Source organism: Sporothrix schenckii, assembly GCF_000961545.1.
Source record: "Sporothrix schenckii 1099-18 chromosome Unknown Cont44, whole genome shotgun sequence".
Classification (NCBI taxonomy): Eukaryota; Fungi; Ascomycota; class Sordariomycetes; order Ophiostomatales; family Ophiostomataceae; genus Sporothrix; species Sporothrix schenckii.
In genome coordinates, this window is record NW_015971145.1 from 582,657 (window position 1) to 599,977 (window position 17,321).

Consider the following 17,321-nt stretch of genomic DNA (forward strand, 5'->3'; position numbering starts at 1 on the left):
CATCTACAATATCAACCACATGCTGACTTATACGACCAACGCGACCTTGTCATCAATAGTCAATCCTACCTTGTCAAACGCTAGAGTGCACATTGGCGTCGTTTGCAATTTGCTGCATCCTGAGTGGTGGATCGCCGCAGCACGCAAGGCTGCCATCTGCCGTCACTTTGGCCGCCGATCTCGTGATTGTCAATATCAGGACGCGCCTGTAGAAGAAACATCAGAATACGGGGTACAGGCCTAACGGTACAGCAGTCGACGACGAGGCGTTGACTACATTTCCCAAACAAGTAGTTTTTCGAAGCACCCTCCGACACACCTCGTTTCTTCATCGCTTATCGAGCCATGTCATGTCTACGCGACCCGGACCATTGCTTCTCTGTCGTCAACTACCGGCCAGAGCTCGTCATCGCGGCAAAGTATGCGGGGTGAGCATTACCAAGAGGGTGCAACAGACCGGAAAGTGTGTGCCGGAGTGGGCACCGATGACCGGACATTCAGTGGCCGCAATAGACTCTGTGCTGGGAGTCGACCGCAGAACCAACGACGGCGTGATTGTAGATAAATGCATGGCGCGGTGCAGAGTCGCGCTCACGGGTCACATCATTCCACTTTGCTGCAGCAACCGCCGTTTTGAACCCTCCCCCGTGAGCACAAAATATTGAGCATTGAACATATCTCGAGCCTCGTCGAAACAGTCACGCCAAGACCAAAGCCAACGTGTCATCATGTCCGCCACAGAGACCATTTCGGCCCCGCCGGCCACCGAGACACCGCCCGTGCAGGCGGCCGCTGAGACGTCTGTCGAATACAAAGAGGGACAAGTATGGTGGGCCCTGTCTACGGCCACGCACAGCTAGAACCACAGCGTCTAACTAGATAGTACAAATACGCCGCCTACCTGCCGCACTATACGCTCGTCAAGGAGCCGGCGCTCCAAGAGTTTGTGCACCATGACGTCGGCCTGCGCGCCGACCCGGCCAAGAAGGCGCTGCTGGTCGACAGCGGCGCCACGTTTGCGGAGATCACGCCGGCCATCGGCACCGACGTGCGCGGCGGGCGCGACGGCAAGCCGCTGCAGCTCAGTGCACTGACCCCGGCGCAGCTCGACGAGCTGGCGCTGCTCGCGGCGGAGCGCGGCGTGGTCGTGTTCCACGAGCAAGACTTTGCCGACATTGGGCCGGACCGCCAGGTCGCGTACGGGCAGCACTTTGGCCGGCTGCACGTGCACCAGATGGGCGGCCACATCAAGAACTACCCGGCGCTGCTGCCGGTGTACCGCGACTTTGTGGCCGGCGCCGTCGACCCCGAGATCGCCAACAACACCAGCAGCATCAAGTGGCACTCGGACATGAGCTACGAGGTCAACGGCGTCGGCACCACGACGTTCCTGGCGCTCGACACGCCCACCTCGGGCGGCGACACGCTGTACCTGTCGACGACGGCCGCCTACAACGCGCTGTCGCCGGCGTTCCGCGAATTCTTGCACGGCAAGTACGCCGTGCACTCGGGCGTCTCGCAGGCCGCCGTCCACGAGCACCGCGACCGCTACATCCGCGAGCCCATCGAGACGCTGCACCCCATCGTGCGCACCCACCCGGTCACCGGTGCCCGCTCGCTGTACGTCAACCGCCTGTACACGCGGCGCATCCAGGGCCTCAAGGCGGAGGAGAGCGCCGCGGTCCTCGCCTTTCTGTACAACCACATCGAGCACGGTCAGGACTGGCACATGCGCGTGCACTGGACGCCCGGCACCGTCATCGTCTACGACAACCGCAACACGCAGCAGTACGTTCCCGGGCGAGAGACACTAGATCGGATCGTATTTGTGCGCCGTACTAACATGAAACCCCTCCCAGCTCCGCTCTTCGCGATTTTGCCGTCCAGGAAGGCGTCACGCGCCGTCACATGCTGCGCATCACGCCCCAGGCCGAGCGGCCCTATTTTGATGCCGAGGACACGAAGGACGAGGCGGCAAAGGGAGACGGCGGCGTGGTGGCCACCGTGACCATAGCACAGGAATAAGGCATTCACTCTGTACATTGATGAGGCTTGATATACGGTACAGTTGTCGCTGAAACACAGCATGCAAATATAATGGAAGCCATTCTTCTCACGTAACGGACTGTTGTCTCGCGCATTCGTCACATCTATCGTCCTTGACAGCCCCGACTGTGCTACGCCGCGTGTTCCACCGTGGTGGGCACCTCCTTGGCTGCGGAATCGACACGTGCGACGTCTGCCTCGCCTTTCTGCACCTGCTGCAGGGCTTCGTCGAGGAGGGTCGTCTGGTACGACTTGAACTTCCAGGCGCCGACGCGCTTGGCAAACAGCTCGTCAATCTCTTCGAGGGAGCGGCCCTTGAGCTCTGGGATGAAGAAGAAGAAGAAGAGGAAGCAGCAAAAGTTGGAGCCGGCCCAGATGTAGCCATATTTTGCGCCCTGGATGGGGGAGATGAGAAGGGGGAGTTAGTGATTATGATAATGCTCAATACTGTTGGAAGACACATGTACGCACCCAATTCAGGTTGGTCGGGTTGATAAAGTACGGCGAGCAGAAGCCCGTCAGCCACGCCAGAAAGTAGCCCAGGCTGATGGCCGAGCCGACCGTCCAGGACCGCAGCCGCGTGCTGACCAGCTCCGTCGAGACCGGGTAGCTGGCGTCGCCGACAAAGGCATTGTACGAGAACAGAAACAGGGCCACAAAGGCAATCAGGCAGTTGCGCGCCGCCACGGTGCCCGGCGCCACCGTGACGGCCACGGCCATGCCCAACATGCAGGCGCCCTGCGCGAGGGCGCCCGTCATCAGGATGCCGCGGCGGCCCGCGAGGTGGCGCATGGCGTAGATGCCGACGTTGACGCCGACGAGGCCGAGGCACGTGTTCATAATCGAGTACTTGAAGGCGGCGTCGACGGTGAGCCCGGACACAATCATAAAGTACGTCGCGTACGAGATGACAAACCACGAGCCCGCGCCCGTCTGCGACGCAATCACGCCGTAGCACAGCAGCGTGCGCCGCAGGTCCGTGCCGCGGTACATGTCGACGGGGCCGATCGAGCTCGCCACGCGCTTCTCCTCCTCGATGCCGCGCGCCATCTCGACCCACTCGAGCTCCAGCTGCTCCGCCGGCAGCGCGTCGCCGCGCAGCGTCTCGAGCGCCACGCGCGCCGCCGTCGTCCGGCCCTTGTACATGAGATAGCGCGGCGACTCGGGCACGAAGCAGAGGCCCACAGCCAGCAGGGCCGGCACGATAAAGAGGGTGCCGATGGGGATCTGGTACGACTGCTTGTCGAGCCGGTTCTTGCACGCGTTCGTCACCACCGAGCCAACGATGCTGCCAATGTTGACCCACTCTGAGAAGAGCGCCACCATGACGGCGCGCAGGTGCGCCGGCGCCGCCTCGGCCGTGTAGATGTTGGAGAAGGTCACCAGGAAGCCGTTGCCCACGCCCAGCACCAGGCGCCCCAGGTACACGACGCCCTTGCTCTCCGTGGCGATCTGGATCGCGCAGCCCAGGGCCGTCAGGAAGCACGCGAGCCACAGCGCCGGCTTGCGCCCAAAGAAGTGGGCAAACGCGCCGGCCACGAGCGACGACAAGAAGGCGCCCAGGGTCAGCAGCGAGCCGATGAGCTGCTGAAACACGCTGCCAATGGCGTAGCCGCCCGCCGCCGTCGGGTCGGCGTGGCCGTACACCTTGAGGAAGCCCGGCATGGCCTGCAGACTAGCCACGATGGCCGAGTCGAGGCCGTACTGCATGTTGGCCACGGCGACCACGGCGCAGATGACCAGACACTTGCGGTTCGCCCAGAGGGACGTCTCGGCGAGAGCAGGCCCCATGGCTGTGTTTTGTGAGGGGGGAGGAGGGGAGGGGAGGTTGGAAGGTGTCGAGGACGGAGGTGTTTCGAAGGAGAAGATTCGATGATGACAAGAAATGAGACGAATGCAACGAGAAATTCACTGTGAGGATATGTTCAAGTCCTGGCCCTCATCCTTATTGCATGCTCCCGAGACCAGGGTTCACATATATTCATATATGGCCGACCAGCACCCGCGGCACGGATCCCATCCGGCTCCACGGCTTGTCCTCGACGGACAGAATGCACCCCTCATGAACGTGGATGCATCCTTCCATGTCCAGGAGTCAGGAGTGGCACCCTGTCCTCTGTCGAGGCTGCATGCCTGTTTGGCAGTCCCTCCCATCTACGTCGGACCAATACCTGCCTCTGGTTTTCCTGATTTCCTGTGTGATTGACCAAGCATTTCCATGTTGGGCATGGTGGCCATAAAATACGGGTGGCCGTGTTTTGTTTTATTTCCTTGCCCTCCATTGTAGGAAGGTCACAACCAACGCCGAAAATAAAATAAAATAAAATACATACTAAACCTCTTGCATCCAACACAAAATAATACATACAGCAGCGCGTGACATCTCTGGCCCTGTGCGGAGTATGCATTGTCGAGATGGCCCACCCCCGCAACTTGAACAAGGATGGTGGAGATGATGGGAGACACGGCAGTTGTTTTTGCGGAGAGGGCGAAAGTGGAGGACCCGTGCCGTACGGCGCCAGCCTAGAGCCAGAGCGCAGACGCCTTGCCGCTGGGCATGATAAACCAGAGAAAAGCAGAGTGACGAACAGAGCATAACCAGCCGCCCGAATGGCCTAGTGTCCATCGTTGTTGCATCCGATCGGCAGTGGACGGCCGATGAACCCCAGACTCTGGCCCCCCTCATCTGTACCTGAGGACTTGGATCGCACATGGACTTTGTATGTTCCTCTCTTACACTAGGATATCACAAAACCACAGGAACGCGCAGGATTCAACAGCTTCCTCAGCCACCAAACCGTAACTACGGCCTAGGCAACCACATGCTCAATACGCACCCCCTTTTCACTTGCTCTCATCGACCATCGGCATCTCGCTTGGCATGGGGGTCTACCGTGGCTAAGCATTCGCTACACAACTCTCTTTGTTCCGACGAAACATCTACGATCTCAATCACTACGCACACACCATGTCATTTCACGACACGTTAAGCAAACTGGGAAAATAGACGTCACAAACATAATGATATAGAAATACAAAAATTCAGAAAAGAAACAGAAATACATCCACCCAAATAAACAACATGAATGTATCGTACACAGCTCCGCGGTCGAATGGTCACACTGAAACATAACCAACTCATAAAGACTTTCGTCGTCCCGTCATCCCGTCCCTCATCCGGCCGGTCTCTAAGACACAACCAGAAAACGAGACGCACCGCCAGAAAAGCATAAAACATGTCGAGTCGTAGACCTTGTAAAACTTTCCCATCCCCTCTACCCTCTGCCCTCTAACCCCTACCCTCTACCCTTCTATCTTATACAACCACCTCGTCTTCGTCGGGGTCCTCGAGGCTCCGGCGGTGCGCCGCCTCGGTGACCCGCGCAACACGGTGGCCGTCATCGCCGAGCACCTCGAGCTCGTCGTCATTTGTCCTTGACGCGGACGCAGCAGGCGCCTTGGCCTTGGCATTGTTTGTGTCGCTCGTGCTGGTGTCCGTTGACGCGGCGGTGGAGCCGGTCGTCGCGGCGTTGGTCCCGAGAAAGCCCAGGCGCCAGAGGCTGCCACCGGCCGAGGCCGTGCTGTGGTTGTTACCAGTGGATCCGGATCCAGATCCAGATCCAGATCCAGACGGCGAATGGCCAGGGTGGAGGGCCAGGGGCTTAAAGAGCGTCGTCTCGCGGTCACTGCCCTCGGCCGTGGTCTCGGCCGTCGTCCCGGCGCCGTTGTCGTCGTCGTCGTCGTTGTTGCTAGCCTTGGCTGCTGCGCCCTCCGCCGGCATGGTGGTTTCCGGCATGGCAAAGTCGCCAAACTCTTCGTCGTCGTTGTCGTCGTCGCCAGACGAGTTGCCGCCGTCGCTGCTGCTGTCCCGGCCGTCGCCAAACTTTTCATGGCCACCGGCGCCGCTGCTGCTGCTGCCGCCGGCTCCGGCTTGCCCGCTACGACCGCCCTTGTCGGCACGCGACACCATCGACCGCCACCAGCCGCCGCGGTTCCAGCCGAGACCCACGCGGCCGACGTCGCCGCCATTCAGGCCGGCGTCTTCGTCATCGTTGTCATCATCGTCCTCGTCTTCATCGGCGTCCTCGTCGGCGTCCACATCGTCGTCCTCGTCGTCAGCAAAGGGGTTGCGCAGGCGCTCGCCGCCGCTGTCGAGCATCGCCGTCAGCGACTTGCTGGCCGCGCCGAGCGAGATGTCGCCGTCGTCGTTGCTGTTGTTGCTGTTGTTGCCGCCGCTGCCGTCGCCGCTGGCTATACCCGAGCCACTGTTGCTGCTACCCTGTTCACGCTCGTTGCCGTTCTCTTGTGCACCCGCGGCCTCGGCGTTGCGCTTGTTCATCGCAAGACGGGCTGCGAGCAGCTGGCGGGCACGCGAGGGAGGGACGTTCAAAGGCGGTGGCGGCGGTGGCGGTGGCGGGATGGCCGGTGGTAGGAGGGAATTGGATGCGTTCAGGGGATCCGTGTATGCGCGGAACTGTACAGCTGTTAGTGGACGGCCCAAAGTCAAAAGAATCAAAACAAGAACTGTATCCAAGGCATGGAGCTGCAATGTCCGAAGATGGTGCGAGTCGAGTGTGGTCGCAATAGCCGAGTTGGCTGGCAAGAATGGAAGTAGCGACCAGACGTCTGCATCGGAGCGGAAGGAGCGACGGGTGCCAGACGTAGCAAGCACGACCCAGGCGAAGACCACACGACCAGGAAAGACCAAGACCAAAAAATCCAAAAACGGCAAGTCCAAAACCACGTAGAGACCAGAGGGGAACGGTTAGCAGTGTAATCAATGTCCTGTTGCTCTTTCGGCCACACAGAGAAAAGTGTGTCATAGTATCTTTCTCTTGCCTGAGCATCTTCCATAACAGATAATACTCAGCGTAGCAACAATCCACACCACACACATACCGGCCAATCCCAGGCGGACAACACAGACAACGCAAACAACTAATCGCTGATAGACCCCCAATCATAATCGTAACCACGCCCAATTACCCCCGGCGAAACCGCTGCGCAACCGTCCTCCGCAGTCTCAATACGAGGTCCGTGGCATTCTGGGCCCGCTGTTGGAAATCTCCCCTGCTATGGTAGGCGGCCTGTGGCAAGTTGTCGTAGTCGGTTCTATCGATGGTTTCGACTCCGCTCACACCGTTCTCGCATTCGTCATCTCGGTCGTTCCGACCACGTGTGCTCTGGCAGAATGCGTCTCCGGTTGCGGGCTCACGGATGTCGCCGGTTCCATTAAATCGCAGTCCAATGGGCGCTGGGTCCGAAAACAGTTCTTGGAGCGCGGCACCACTTGGTTCGCTATTCGGTTCGCTATTCGCGGCAGTTGGTGAAACCGCAAATCCCAATGCAGATGCAGCCGGCAGTAGCTCTAGGCTCTACCTGGAGACATGCGCCGGTTGGCAATTGCATGGGTCGTCGGAACCGCACTTGGTCTCCCCTCCGTTCTCGTCCTTATCCTCCATGTTCACATCCCCATCGGCTTGGTCTCTGTGGTCGTAGCCATGGTCTTGGTCTCCGTCTCCGTGGTCACATCCGTCATTTGTGCTCTCCTCAGCGGCATTTGGTGCTGGGGTATTGTCGTCGTTGGTATAGTCTTCCATGCTCAGGTCCTCGTTGGGGTCGGGGTCGCAGTCGGCATTGGCCTCCCCATTGGCATCCCCATCGGTAACGCCGTCCAACGTGTGGTGGCAATACTCGTCAAATGGTTTCGTTCCACGTCGGATTTCATTGATGCAGTCTTCACACTCAAGGACACGACGTTCACCTTCCTGGACAAGGCGGACGCCGCGGTATGCTTGGAGGGGGGAATCACTTATACTAACCTCATTGTTGATGTCTTCGTCGTTGTCGTCCGCGTCGTCATCCTCTTCGTCGCTCGAGCTGTGGAAGCCCGAGGAGATGCCGGCGCTGATGGAGAAGTGGCCATCGTTGCTGCCCTGAAGATCCATGCTGTCGCTGTTCAGGTCCAGGCTGCCATTCAGGCCCGCCTCCGCCAGAGCATTGGATGTGCCCTGGGAGTTGGAGAGGCCGAGGGATGTGAGTGACGAGCCCAGGCCCGACAGGCCCACAGCAGCAAGTCCAGCAGCCGCGGCATGGTTGCCCATAGCTACTTCAGGTCGCACACCGCCCAGTGTGGCATTATCGCGTTCGCGCGTTTCAGTAAGCGTGCCGTCAATGTAGTTGGTCCAGTCGGGCGACATGATTTTCGAGACGACCGTCTCGGACAAAAGCTCAGCCGGGTGGCGCTCGGTGAACTTGACGACCTCCTCGGCGATGAGGGTCAGGTGGCCCATGTAGCCCATGCGCATGCGCGTGGCAGCCTGGGACTGCTCGGAGACCAGCTGGCCGTTGACGATCTGCGTCGTAATGTCGGCCGACTCGAACAGGGAGATGGCCAGGTGGGGGTTGAAGCCCCGGTCCATAGGACCGTTGAACACCTGCTGTACAACGTCATACACGACGTTGTGCAAAAAGTTGTTCCAGGGATAGGAGAAAAAGAAGGACTAGAGGGGGGGGATTAGTAAACGACAAAATGGCCAGCGTGAATAAGCACAGGTAGAACCGACCAAAATTGTCGGCACGACGCGGTGGTCGACAAACTGCATCTTCAAGAAGTCGCCGACAACTGGGTCGGAAACGGGAGCACCGGGAGCAGACTCGGCAGCTGCACCAGCCTCGGAGGGCTGCTGCGTGACGATAATCGATGCGTCACCAAACCCCATCTCCGCATCTCCGTTGCTTGCAGCATCCTTGGCGTCCTCCTTCTCGTCTTGCACCTGCTTCGGTTCTGTAGGGATCTCGTGGGCAAAAATCGCCGGGGTCTCGGTAGGTGGTGTCGTTGTCGGAGTACCAGATTCGGCTCTGCCTTCGGTGTTCTCTTCGGTCTTTATACTGGGCGTCTCAGGAGTGTTCGCCATGACCTCGTCGGTCGGTGCGACGGTCCGCTCAGTAGTCGGGCTAGGTGAACGGCGGGACGATAAGCTAGAAATAGTCGGTGTGAACATAATGGACGAGTCGGAGTCGTCGCCCTTCTCGAGGTCGGGCACCATTCTCTTGGCCTCGTCGCCAAGAGCGGGCTCGGTGGCTTCGGTGACAAAGTCGTCGGAGCCTTCGGCAGGGTCATCCTTGGGGGGGACGGGCACAAGGCTGCCTGATGTTGAACCCTCGACTGGGACGCTCTTCCGCTTGCTCGGTGAGAGGGGAGCAACAAGCAGCTCTGGGTCGTCAAAGTGCTGGTCGTCGCTGCTTGCGATCTTCTCGTCGTTTGTCTTGAGGCGCGGCGAGCTGAGGGGCTCCTCAACAAAGTCGTCCTCGTCCTTATCCATAAACGACGGCGATGCTGAAGAGCCAGACGCCGGTGCAGGTCGGCTGGGCAGCTCCAGTTCTCGGACGGGTTCGTCCTCGCCAAGACCGGCTGCATGCGTCACTTCCTCAAATCCATCCTCATCAGCGGCCGAAACGTTGGTGACTTCCAGGCGGCGGCCCTCGTCGGTTGGGGAGGTGTGCGCCAGGCTCATGGTCAGGAGGTCGGTGTTGGAGGGATTCGCTTCTTCGCCGCGGGTGCCAGTGAGCTTGCCCTCTTCGCGTAGGCGCTTGCGCTGGGCGTCGCGGGCAGCAATCAGTTCTTCGGAGCCGACCTCGTTGAGAAGGCCCATGTTGCTGCAGTGGAGCAGCTCAGCCATGAGCTCACAAGTTTTAAAGCGGTCAAAGCCCAGTGGCTCAATCTTCTCGCCAAACGTCGAGTTGAGTCGAGACTTTTGGGCGGGCGCGTTGTTCATCAGCTGCATGAAGTTGGGTACGTTCTGGGCAAACATGCGCAGCAGGGTGCCGAGGTAGATGGGGTCGCGACTAGACGGGATGGAGTTGGCTTCGGTGCCCACATCCGGGTCGTAGTCAGAGTTATTTTTCCTGATAACCTCAATGACGATACCCACGCCGACGGTAAGAGCGTTGCCGCCCTTGAGCATGTAGCCGATGAGTTCATCGATGCAGGGGTGAGAGACCAGTTGGCGGGTGAGTTCGTTGGGACCGATGCACGTTTGCTCGTGCTGGGTCGCATTGGCCGACACAGTGATAATGGCCTTGATGAAATCGCCTGCAGACGTCTGCGTTGCCCAGCTGTTTTCGGGGCTGAGGAAGGCGAGGAGGGTCGGCATAATGTCTTGCGTGTAGAGCCACTAGAACCAAGGTTAGAGGCAAGACAAAGAATAGCAGCAAGGACAGTAAGAAGAAACCAGCACAGTGTATGTCGTTCTTACCTCAACAATGCCTTGATAGGCTTCGGGGCGGTCGAGCGTGATGATCTTCAGTAACAGGTCCATGACCATGGGACAGTCGACATGGCGCAGCATATCCTGAACTGCGCCGTCGACGCCCTTGAGGAAGTTGACCATATCCTCGACCTTCTTGTCGAACAGCGACTCGTTGACCTTGGTGAAGTAACTCGCCTGCAGGGGATCCAGCGGAGAAGGACGCTTGAGGAACTCCCAGAACTTGTTCAGCTCGGCGCGGTTGGCGGGGTCCAGAAGCGTGTCGCAGATGGACCAGTTGTCGGACGCCAGAATCTCGCAGGAGACAAAGGCATACCGCATGCGCTTCTTCTCGGCCTCGTCCTCCTCATCCAGCCCGCCATCGGTGACCGAGGAAGAAGCACGCGACCGGCCAAAGATGCGTGACCGGCCGCGCTCAATGTCCTCTTCAGGCGGCTCCGATGGCAGCTCCCCTTCCGCGCTGTCTGTTCTCTCTGTCTCCTCGGTCGTTGGAGGGCCGGCGACCGGCTCGGCCTTGGGCGCGACAACGTACGCAAGCAGCTTCAGAACGATGTCTTTCTGGCGAAGAAACTCGAGCAGCTTGTTATTATGGGCCTTGACATCACCCAGCAGGTCACCCTCGTCGAGCAGCTCCTCTAGTGTGAAGTCGGGGCGGTCGAGAATAGCATCAATAGGGGATATATTGGCGTAGCCGCCAAATTTCCAGAACATGGTGGCGGTAGGTCCTTTACGCCGCAGTGCCGGTCCTTTCTAAGACACAAGCACCGGGCGAAGGCAGTATGGTGGGGTGGTTTGAGACGAAGAAAGAGGGTGATGCACAGTCCGCGATGTTTTGGCGAACTGGTGTCGGATACCGTTTGGATTGATTTGGAAATGTAGGTGGGAACAGTCGATTGCCTCGATTGCGTGCGTCGTAATGATTCGTTTCGTCGGCAGAGGAGACGAAAACCCAAACAAGATGTCGACCGGCTGGATGCTTTCTATAGATGCTGTAATTCGATAGAAACAGGTTATGATGGTAAAATCGATGGGTATCTCAATAGTCTAGCAGGGAACTGTTGATGTAAAAGACGGGTTAGTAACAGTACAAAGTTGTGGCAGTTATGGTAACGTGACGGAATGTACGCAGCGCCCCAACAGTGCGGCCTGGTGTGTCTCAATGTCGAATACGATTGCGAATGCCAATTAACAGATCGATCTGCGCCTGTTTGCTCGTGCCCCTGTGTAAAAACTGGTTTGGAGTTTGCGTCGTTGTCGTTTGCGCCGTGCTGCGCGTTAAGCAGAGGTTCAGAGATCGCGCACGTTTTGGGTTGGGCTTCGGGTTGGAAATCGCATTTGGAGGGCAACAGAACGAGTCGATCCGTCAAGGTCCCAAAAACGACAGCCTCATCCCATGGTCGATGACGCGAGGGCCTGTGCTGCATTTTGCAGTGATGGAGGAACATTTTCGGCAGGAGAATGTTGTGTTTTTCGAGGTCCTCGAGGCTGTCAAGGTTGTCGAACCTGTAGGGATTGTTGTTTTTGGTGGGCGAGATAAGGCGTCAATCGCAAAGTCGTGTCGCTGCGGTTGGGGTGCTCGCTACCGCATCCCAACTCGTGCCGTAACGATCATCGTTGTTGCTCGCATCGTAGATTTGGTACTCGAGAGAGGCACTGGCATCGCCGAAAGCAAGGGCAGAGGGGAAGGTCACGGCCAGGACGAAGCAGAATATTGTAGAACTCGAGAAACTCACAAAAATCACCAATCTGGCTGTTGTTGAACAACGGCGCCAGAGAAGAATTAAGAGAAGGTGGGGGTACTAAAACAGAAGAAATAGAAACGGTACAAGAAAAGAAAATAAAGGATTTGATACAAATACACGATCCGTCGTCTCGTGGTCGTGGGGGGGATTGGAAAGATGAGGTGGTGATGTTGATTAAATTGGCAAAAGGAGGAAGAGAAAAGCACCTTTCGCCCGCCAAAATGATGGAATGCGGCAGAAGAGGGAGTGATGAGGGCCAGTCAAGTTGCAGGGAAAGGGCCGAGAGTGTGTCTGCGACCGGTAGGGGGCAAGAGCCGCCAAGCAGGGAAGGTGCGCACTGTGATCGCGCGTCATCCGCATGCTGAAGAAGAATAAAATTAAATGCAAGTTTTAATGTGGAAATACAGAATACGTACGACAAGACAGTAGACCAGCGAGTTAAAATTGAACAAGGGCCGCCCAAAGCTCCCGACTCAGGGGCCTAAGCATTGCCCAGCGGGGTGAAAGGCGACAGGGGAGGGACAGCTGTTCGACGTAATTTTAGGCTGGTTTGGCAGGTGCGACAGTGGTGCACAAGTCACTTTTAGCATTGGCAGGCGGGAATACGGAAAAAGCAGCCTAGGGATTGGCCGAAACAGTCTACAAAGGCAGGGTGAGCTTTCGAGGACAGCAGGTGGGGCTGCTTCGTGTGGACCCACAGCGCACGCGGTAAGGCGCACATGCGCAAGACAAGGGCAGGCGCGCAAACCGAGAGGGAAAGCGCGGCCATCAGGTCTGTCTCAACAGCTTATTTACACTGTATCGTGTCTTACGAGGAAAAGTCGCCAACGGCAGACAGCTGTGATCATTGTGAGTAAAGGGTGTACATGTACGTTGTACTCCGGTTAAGTTGAGATAGTTGAAAATATGAGAACTAGAAGAGGATATCCCTTGTTGGTTTCCATTATGTTGACTTTAACGTATTGTTGAACTGCCAGACACTGCGTTTGTCCATATGGACATTGGCACCTTTAGTGAATACAGTTTCGAAATGAAAAGATTTCTAGATATGAAAAGGTACCTTTAAAATTAGAAAACAAAATAGAAAAAGTACAGTTAAGGAAAATATGAAATACGTGGCACAAAATATGCTTGAAATTCTTAGGGACATTAAAAGGTGAAAAAAAGAACAGGAAAATAACGAGGAAATAAATAAATCAACAACCCAAAGATAGGTGAATAAAAATAAAGGAAATCTTTCTGCTCATGACATATTTACATCGACGCATGGACACGAGGCAACGACATGGAATACCAACGACATGAATGAATGCAAAAGCTGGTTGGCATTGACTTTACCCTCTAATCATTGCATTGTAATTCAACTTGAGCAACGCAGCAGCAAAGTCCAGCTATCTCCCGTTTCTGATGCAAGAAACGCAGCTGCCCTTTATAAATACAGTTTCACTTTTCTGGGAAAGACTGTCGCAAAACATGGGGTCTCATTGTATCTTGTCCATCTTTTCGGACTGCTGGTGACCGCAGTCGTACTTGAATCTCATGTAGAATTGGACACACATGATGTCGATGTGTTTTGCGGCTGCCACGAGTTGTTGGAGCAGCATTACATTGATGAGGACGATAAGAGGGGTCGCATCCTTTTATAGCAAGCGAGGGAGAATCATTGGTATTTATATACATAAGAATAAAATAAAAAAAAAACGTATGCCGTCACAAAGTCTACTATGTCAGGCCGTGACAAATGCTGTGACTTTCGACTGCATCACCAGACGTCCGTCGTTGTCACACCTCTGCTCGGTAGCAGTGTAGAGTCCATCCCATCCAAATAGCCATTGCCCACGGGCATTCGTGCTGTGGCACTGTTTGTCGTCGACACATCTATCGCCATCGATTCTTCCACTTTCCCAATAGAGTCGCATTCTTAAAAAAAGCACCGCTGTACACCTCCGCCTCGAGCGCCCGGACGATCCATGCCGTCAACGACTCGCCCGGCGGCAGCAGCTGGCTCGCATAGAGGGTGGCGACGCCGGCAGCGCGGTCGATGGTCCACACCAGGTTCGGCAGCCCGCCCCAGGAGATCGTTCCGGCGCGGCGGCCGCCCGGCACGTCATCGAGGTTGAGCATGCCGCCCAGCGCATAGTTGTACTGCCTCGGGCTGGGGACGGGGATGGGCGTGCCGCGTTCCTTGGCGGCGGCGTTGGCAGCCGCGACGAGACTGGTGCGGATCGTCTGATAGGCGGCCGCGGCCAGCGGCGGCAACGACGGCGCGCACAGCAGCCCATAGCCCACGGGCGAGAGGAGGACCGGGTTGCTGTCGACACAGGCGACGAGCACTTTGAAGAATTCGCGGGGGCTCGTAAAGACGCCGCTGCCGCCGTAGTCGTATCTGGTGGTCACGGGAAAGTAGTAATCGGGATACGGGGCGAGGCGGGCCTCGCTGCTGCCATCGCTGCCATCGCTGCCGCTCGTGCGCACAGACATTTGGGCCATGCGGCTGCAGATGTCGGGCCGGTCGAGGATGCGGAACGTCGTTTTGGTCATGCCCAGCGGCTGCCAGATGTACTGGTCCATGTACTCGCCCAGCGTCAACCCAGTGGCGCGCTCGACCATCCTGCCAGCCCAGTCGGTGCCAATGCCATAGTTCCAGCTGGTGCCGGGCTCAAAGAGCAGCGGCACGGGGAAGTCGGGCGCCAGCCGCTCCGAGTTCGCGTCGGGCTTCCACCCGCAGGCTACCTGGTACTTGATGTACTTTTGAAACGACTCGTTCATAAAAGCATACGCGAGTCCGCTGCATTGCGTCAGCAGCATCCGCAGCGTGATTGGGCCCGTGGTGGGTTCGAGCAGCGGGGCGCCCGTGGCGTCGTCAAAGCCGCGGAGGATGTTGCGCGCTTCTTTCCATTCGGGCAGCACCAGAGAAATGTCGTCGTCGAGCATCAGGAGGCCCTTTTCGACGCATTGCAGCGCCGCAATGGCCGTCATCAGCTTCGTGCACGACGCCACCCACATGCAGCTGTCGACGGACAGTGGTGTGTCGGCGCGTGGCGAGCTCGGATCGACCGACTCGGTGCCAAACGACTTGCAGCGTGCCTGGCCCGTTGTTGTTTGGTAGGCAATCATGACGCAGCCCGGCAGCGTGCGTGCCGGGCCGGGCGATGTCGCCGTTGCGAGGTACTCGTCAAGAGTGGCCATGGCGATTGAGGCGAGCAAAGTGTACAACGGAACCCAAATGTCGGAATTCAAAGAGCGAAGTACCGTGCCAGCGGTATTTTGACGATGGTCTGAGAATACTCCATACCTCACAACGCCCACAGACAGGTCCAGGACAAACAAATAAACCTCATCGACTCCTCCTCGACGTTGCTGACATGCAGGTAGGATTGGGCCCCAGTGTTTCTCTACACTTCTCCACTCATTCTCCCGTCGATCCCCTGAATCCTTGTAGGCGCCGTTCATTTGTTGAACCTCTCTCCATGCTAGCGCATGGACGAGGCTGAATTTCTGACGCAATTTCAGACAGTGTGCGAGGGGGAAACGTGTTGGTGTAAGTGACATCGCCAACATCCCAAGCCCTGCATGTAATTTTGACGTCTAAATTTCATACTTGGCAGTCGTTCCGTCACTCTTTGTCCTCAAACAGTCGCTCGATGGCCGCCTTGCGCTGTTCTCTGCCAATCACCCTCTGGGCTATGATGGCTCGAGCGTCGGAGCTGCCAGAACTGGCTTAGTGTGTTGAACTCTGTCGTCTCTGTTTGTGTGTTTTCGTCCTTGGGTTCGTCTTTGCTGTGGTCTTTGCTTTCGTCTTTGCTTTCGTCTTTGCTTTCGCCCTTGCTCTCATCCTTGCTTTTGCGTGTTCTGGGCCAAAACAGCGGCCGGAAGCGTCTTTCATAAATCTGTGTCATGCCGTCAACAGACGTGAGCGCAAGGTAAAACCATGCAAGCTCAGATGTCCAGCTAGCGTCCATGGCATCGCTGAATCGTATTTTGCTGTCCGCTGACCGGCCCGCCATGCCCATTTCCTCTTCTTCCTCGCGGAAGATGTCCATATAGACCTTGCGCGCCGCACAGTAGCTGTCGTAGCCTTCCCCTGCTACAAAGTCAATGGACTCCCATGTCAGCCACGATGGCGGTTGCAGCTGGTCGATGGGTGCGGCAAAGAGCCACTCGAGGTCAAAGATGGCGGTAATGTGCCAGTCGTCGTCCACGAGAAGGTTGCCCGGGTTGCTGTCGGAGAGGTGCAGAAGAAACGGCTGGCCGTCGCCGCGCCTTGCGTTCTCTCCAGGTCCGGCCCCAGGACCTGAGCCGCCCACGAAATGGTGGGCTATGGCCCGCAGAGCCACCATGATCCCCATCTGATAATCGGCATCGCTCTCACCCAGGGCGGCATTGGGCTTGATGCGGAACCCGGACTCGTGAAAGCGCGCAAGGTCCGCCAGGTAACGGTCAGCGCTTGTGTACGTTGTATCGAGTCCGACGGTTCGTGCCGCACCCTTGGTCTCGCAAATGGCCATGTCGCATGTTGCAGGCCGGCCGTCGAGGCGAATGGTGCCGTCAGCCAAGCAAAAGCAAAAGGCACCGATGCGTGTTGGGGCACGCGGGCGAGGGACAGCATCAAACGGGAGAGGTCACGGCAGAGGTTGCGCGTCTTGACGGGTTCGTCGGCAAACAGCCCTTGGAGCGGTCGGTCGCGGGGCACAACGTAGGGGAGCTGTTTGCCGAAGCGGGCCTCGCTCAGGTTCTCGAGGATCATGTAGCCGGTGTCTTCCAGCGGCTGGAGTATCGGACCGGGCGGTAGGGTGACAGGGAGATAGTTGGAGGGCATCGGTCGACGAAACCAGGACGCAAAAACCTGTCGGACGTAGAGCGCAACACGCCGGAAGATGGAAAGGTGGGATGTGTGAGTGACCTGAAGGTCAGCAATGTCGGCTGTGAGAAGATACCCACTCATAAAACACAACGCAAGAGATCCAAGGGTACTGCACATACATGCTGGCCGCTCGCTCCCGGAAAGCCGATGGCGTGAAGGTCCGGATTTCGGGTCAATGCCGCTGCATATAAACGTAGGACGCCGTCTCACAGCGTAGCTTGTCCATCACAGACCCGGGATTCTGCTCCTCGCTGACTTTGGCCGGCAACGGGATGCGCAGCAACACCTGTACCACGCCGTGGTCCAAGGTCTTGTCAATGTCGTTGCCCCTTGCCCGGGCCTCTGTCTCTGCCTCTGCCTCTGCCTCCGCCCTTGGATTCTTGTCCTTCATCAGCATCG

General features: G+C 57.5%; 7 protein-coding genes across 7 annotated transcripts; 2 read left to right on the forward strand and 5 right to left on the reverse strand.

Annotated features, from left to right (window-relative positions):
- Positions 1-728: 728 nt before the first annotated feature.
- On the forward strand, positions 729-2,025 carry SPSK_09304 (taurine dioxygenase; the record flags this gene model as incomplete). The annotated part of the gene is made up of 3 exons (XM_016735879.1): positions 729-824; positions 884-1,788; positions 1,860-2,025. The coding sequence occupies 3 exons, from the start codon at positions 729-731 to the stop codon at positions 2,023-2,025; spliced, it is 1,167 nt and encodes a 388-aa protein (XP_016586919.1).
- Positions 2,026-2,177: 152 nt separating this feature from the next.
- On the reverse strand, positions 2,178-3,837 carry SPSK_09041 (sugar transporter; the record flags this gene model as incomplete). The annotated part of the gene is made up of 2 exons (XM_016735622.1): positions 2,178-2,441; positions 2,518-3,837. The coding sequence occupies 2 exons, from the start codon at positions 3,835-3,837 to the stop codon at positions 2,178-2,180; spliced, it is 1,584 nt and encodes a 527-aa protein (XP_016586920.1).
- A 1,525-nt stretch (positions 3,838-5,362) lies between these two features.
- SPSK_09151 (uncharacterized protein) lies at positions 5,363-6,869 on the reverse strand (the record flags this gene model as incomplete). Its single annotated transcript, XM_016735730.1, has 2 exons — positions 5,363-6,528; positions 6,572-6,869. 2 exons carry the CDS (start codon positions 6,867-6,869, stop codon positions 5,363-5,365), a joined length of 1,464 nt encoding a protein of 487 aa, XP_016586921.1.
- A 159-nt stretch (positions 6,870-7,028) lies between these two features.
- Positions 7,029-11,027, reverse strand: SPSK_08336 (SIT4-associating protein SAP190; the record flags this gene model as incomplete). Its single annotated transcript, XM_016734936.1, has 4 exons — positions 7,029-7,344; positions 7,474-8,549; positions 8,613-10,223; positions 10,305-11,027. 4 exons carry the CDS (start codon positions 11,025-11,027, stop codon positions 7,029-7,031), a joined length of 3,726 nt encoding a protein of 1,241 aa, XP_016586922.1.
- A 722-nt stretch (positions 11,028-11,749) lies between these two features.
- SPSK_10927 (uncharacterized protein) lies at positions 11,750-12,076 on the forward strand (the record flags this gene model as incomplete). The annotated part of the gene is made up of 1 exon (XM_016737159.1): positions 11,750-12,076. The coding sequence occupies one exon, from the start codon at positions 11,750-11,752 to the stop codon at positions 12,074-12,076; it is 327 nt and encodes a 108-aa protein (XP_016586923.1).
- Positions 12,077-13,936: 1,860 nt separating this feature from the next.
- SPSK_09300 (penicillin-binding protein) lies at positions 13,937-15,247 on the reverse strand (the record flags this gene model as incomplete). Its single annotated transcript, XM_016735875.1, has 1 exon — positions 13,937-15,247. The coding sequence occupies one exon, from the start codon at positions 15,245-15,247 to the stop codon at positions 13,937-13,939; it is 1,311 nt and encodes a 436-aa protein (XP_016586924.1).
- Positions 15,248-15,687: 440 nt separating this feature from the next.
- On the reverse strand, positions 15,688-17,319 carry SPSK_09059 (uncharacterized protein; the record flags this gene model as incomplete). Its single annotated transcript, XM_016735640.1, has 3 exons — positions 15,688-16,545; positions 16,632-17,103; positions 17,156-17,319. The coding sequence occupies 3 exons, from the start codon at positions 17,317-17,319 to the stop codon at positions 15,688-15,690; spliced, it is 1,494 nt and encodes a 497-aa protein (XP_016586925.1).
- Between the last annotated feature and the right edge of the window lie 2 nt (positions 17,320-17,321).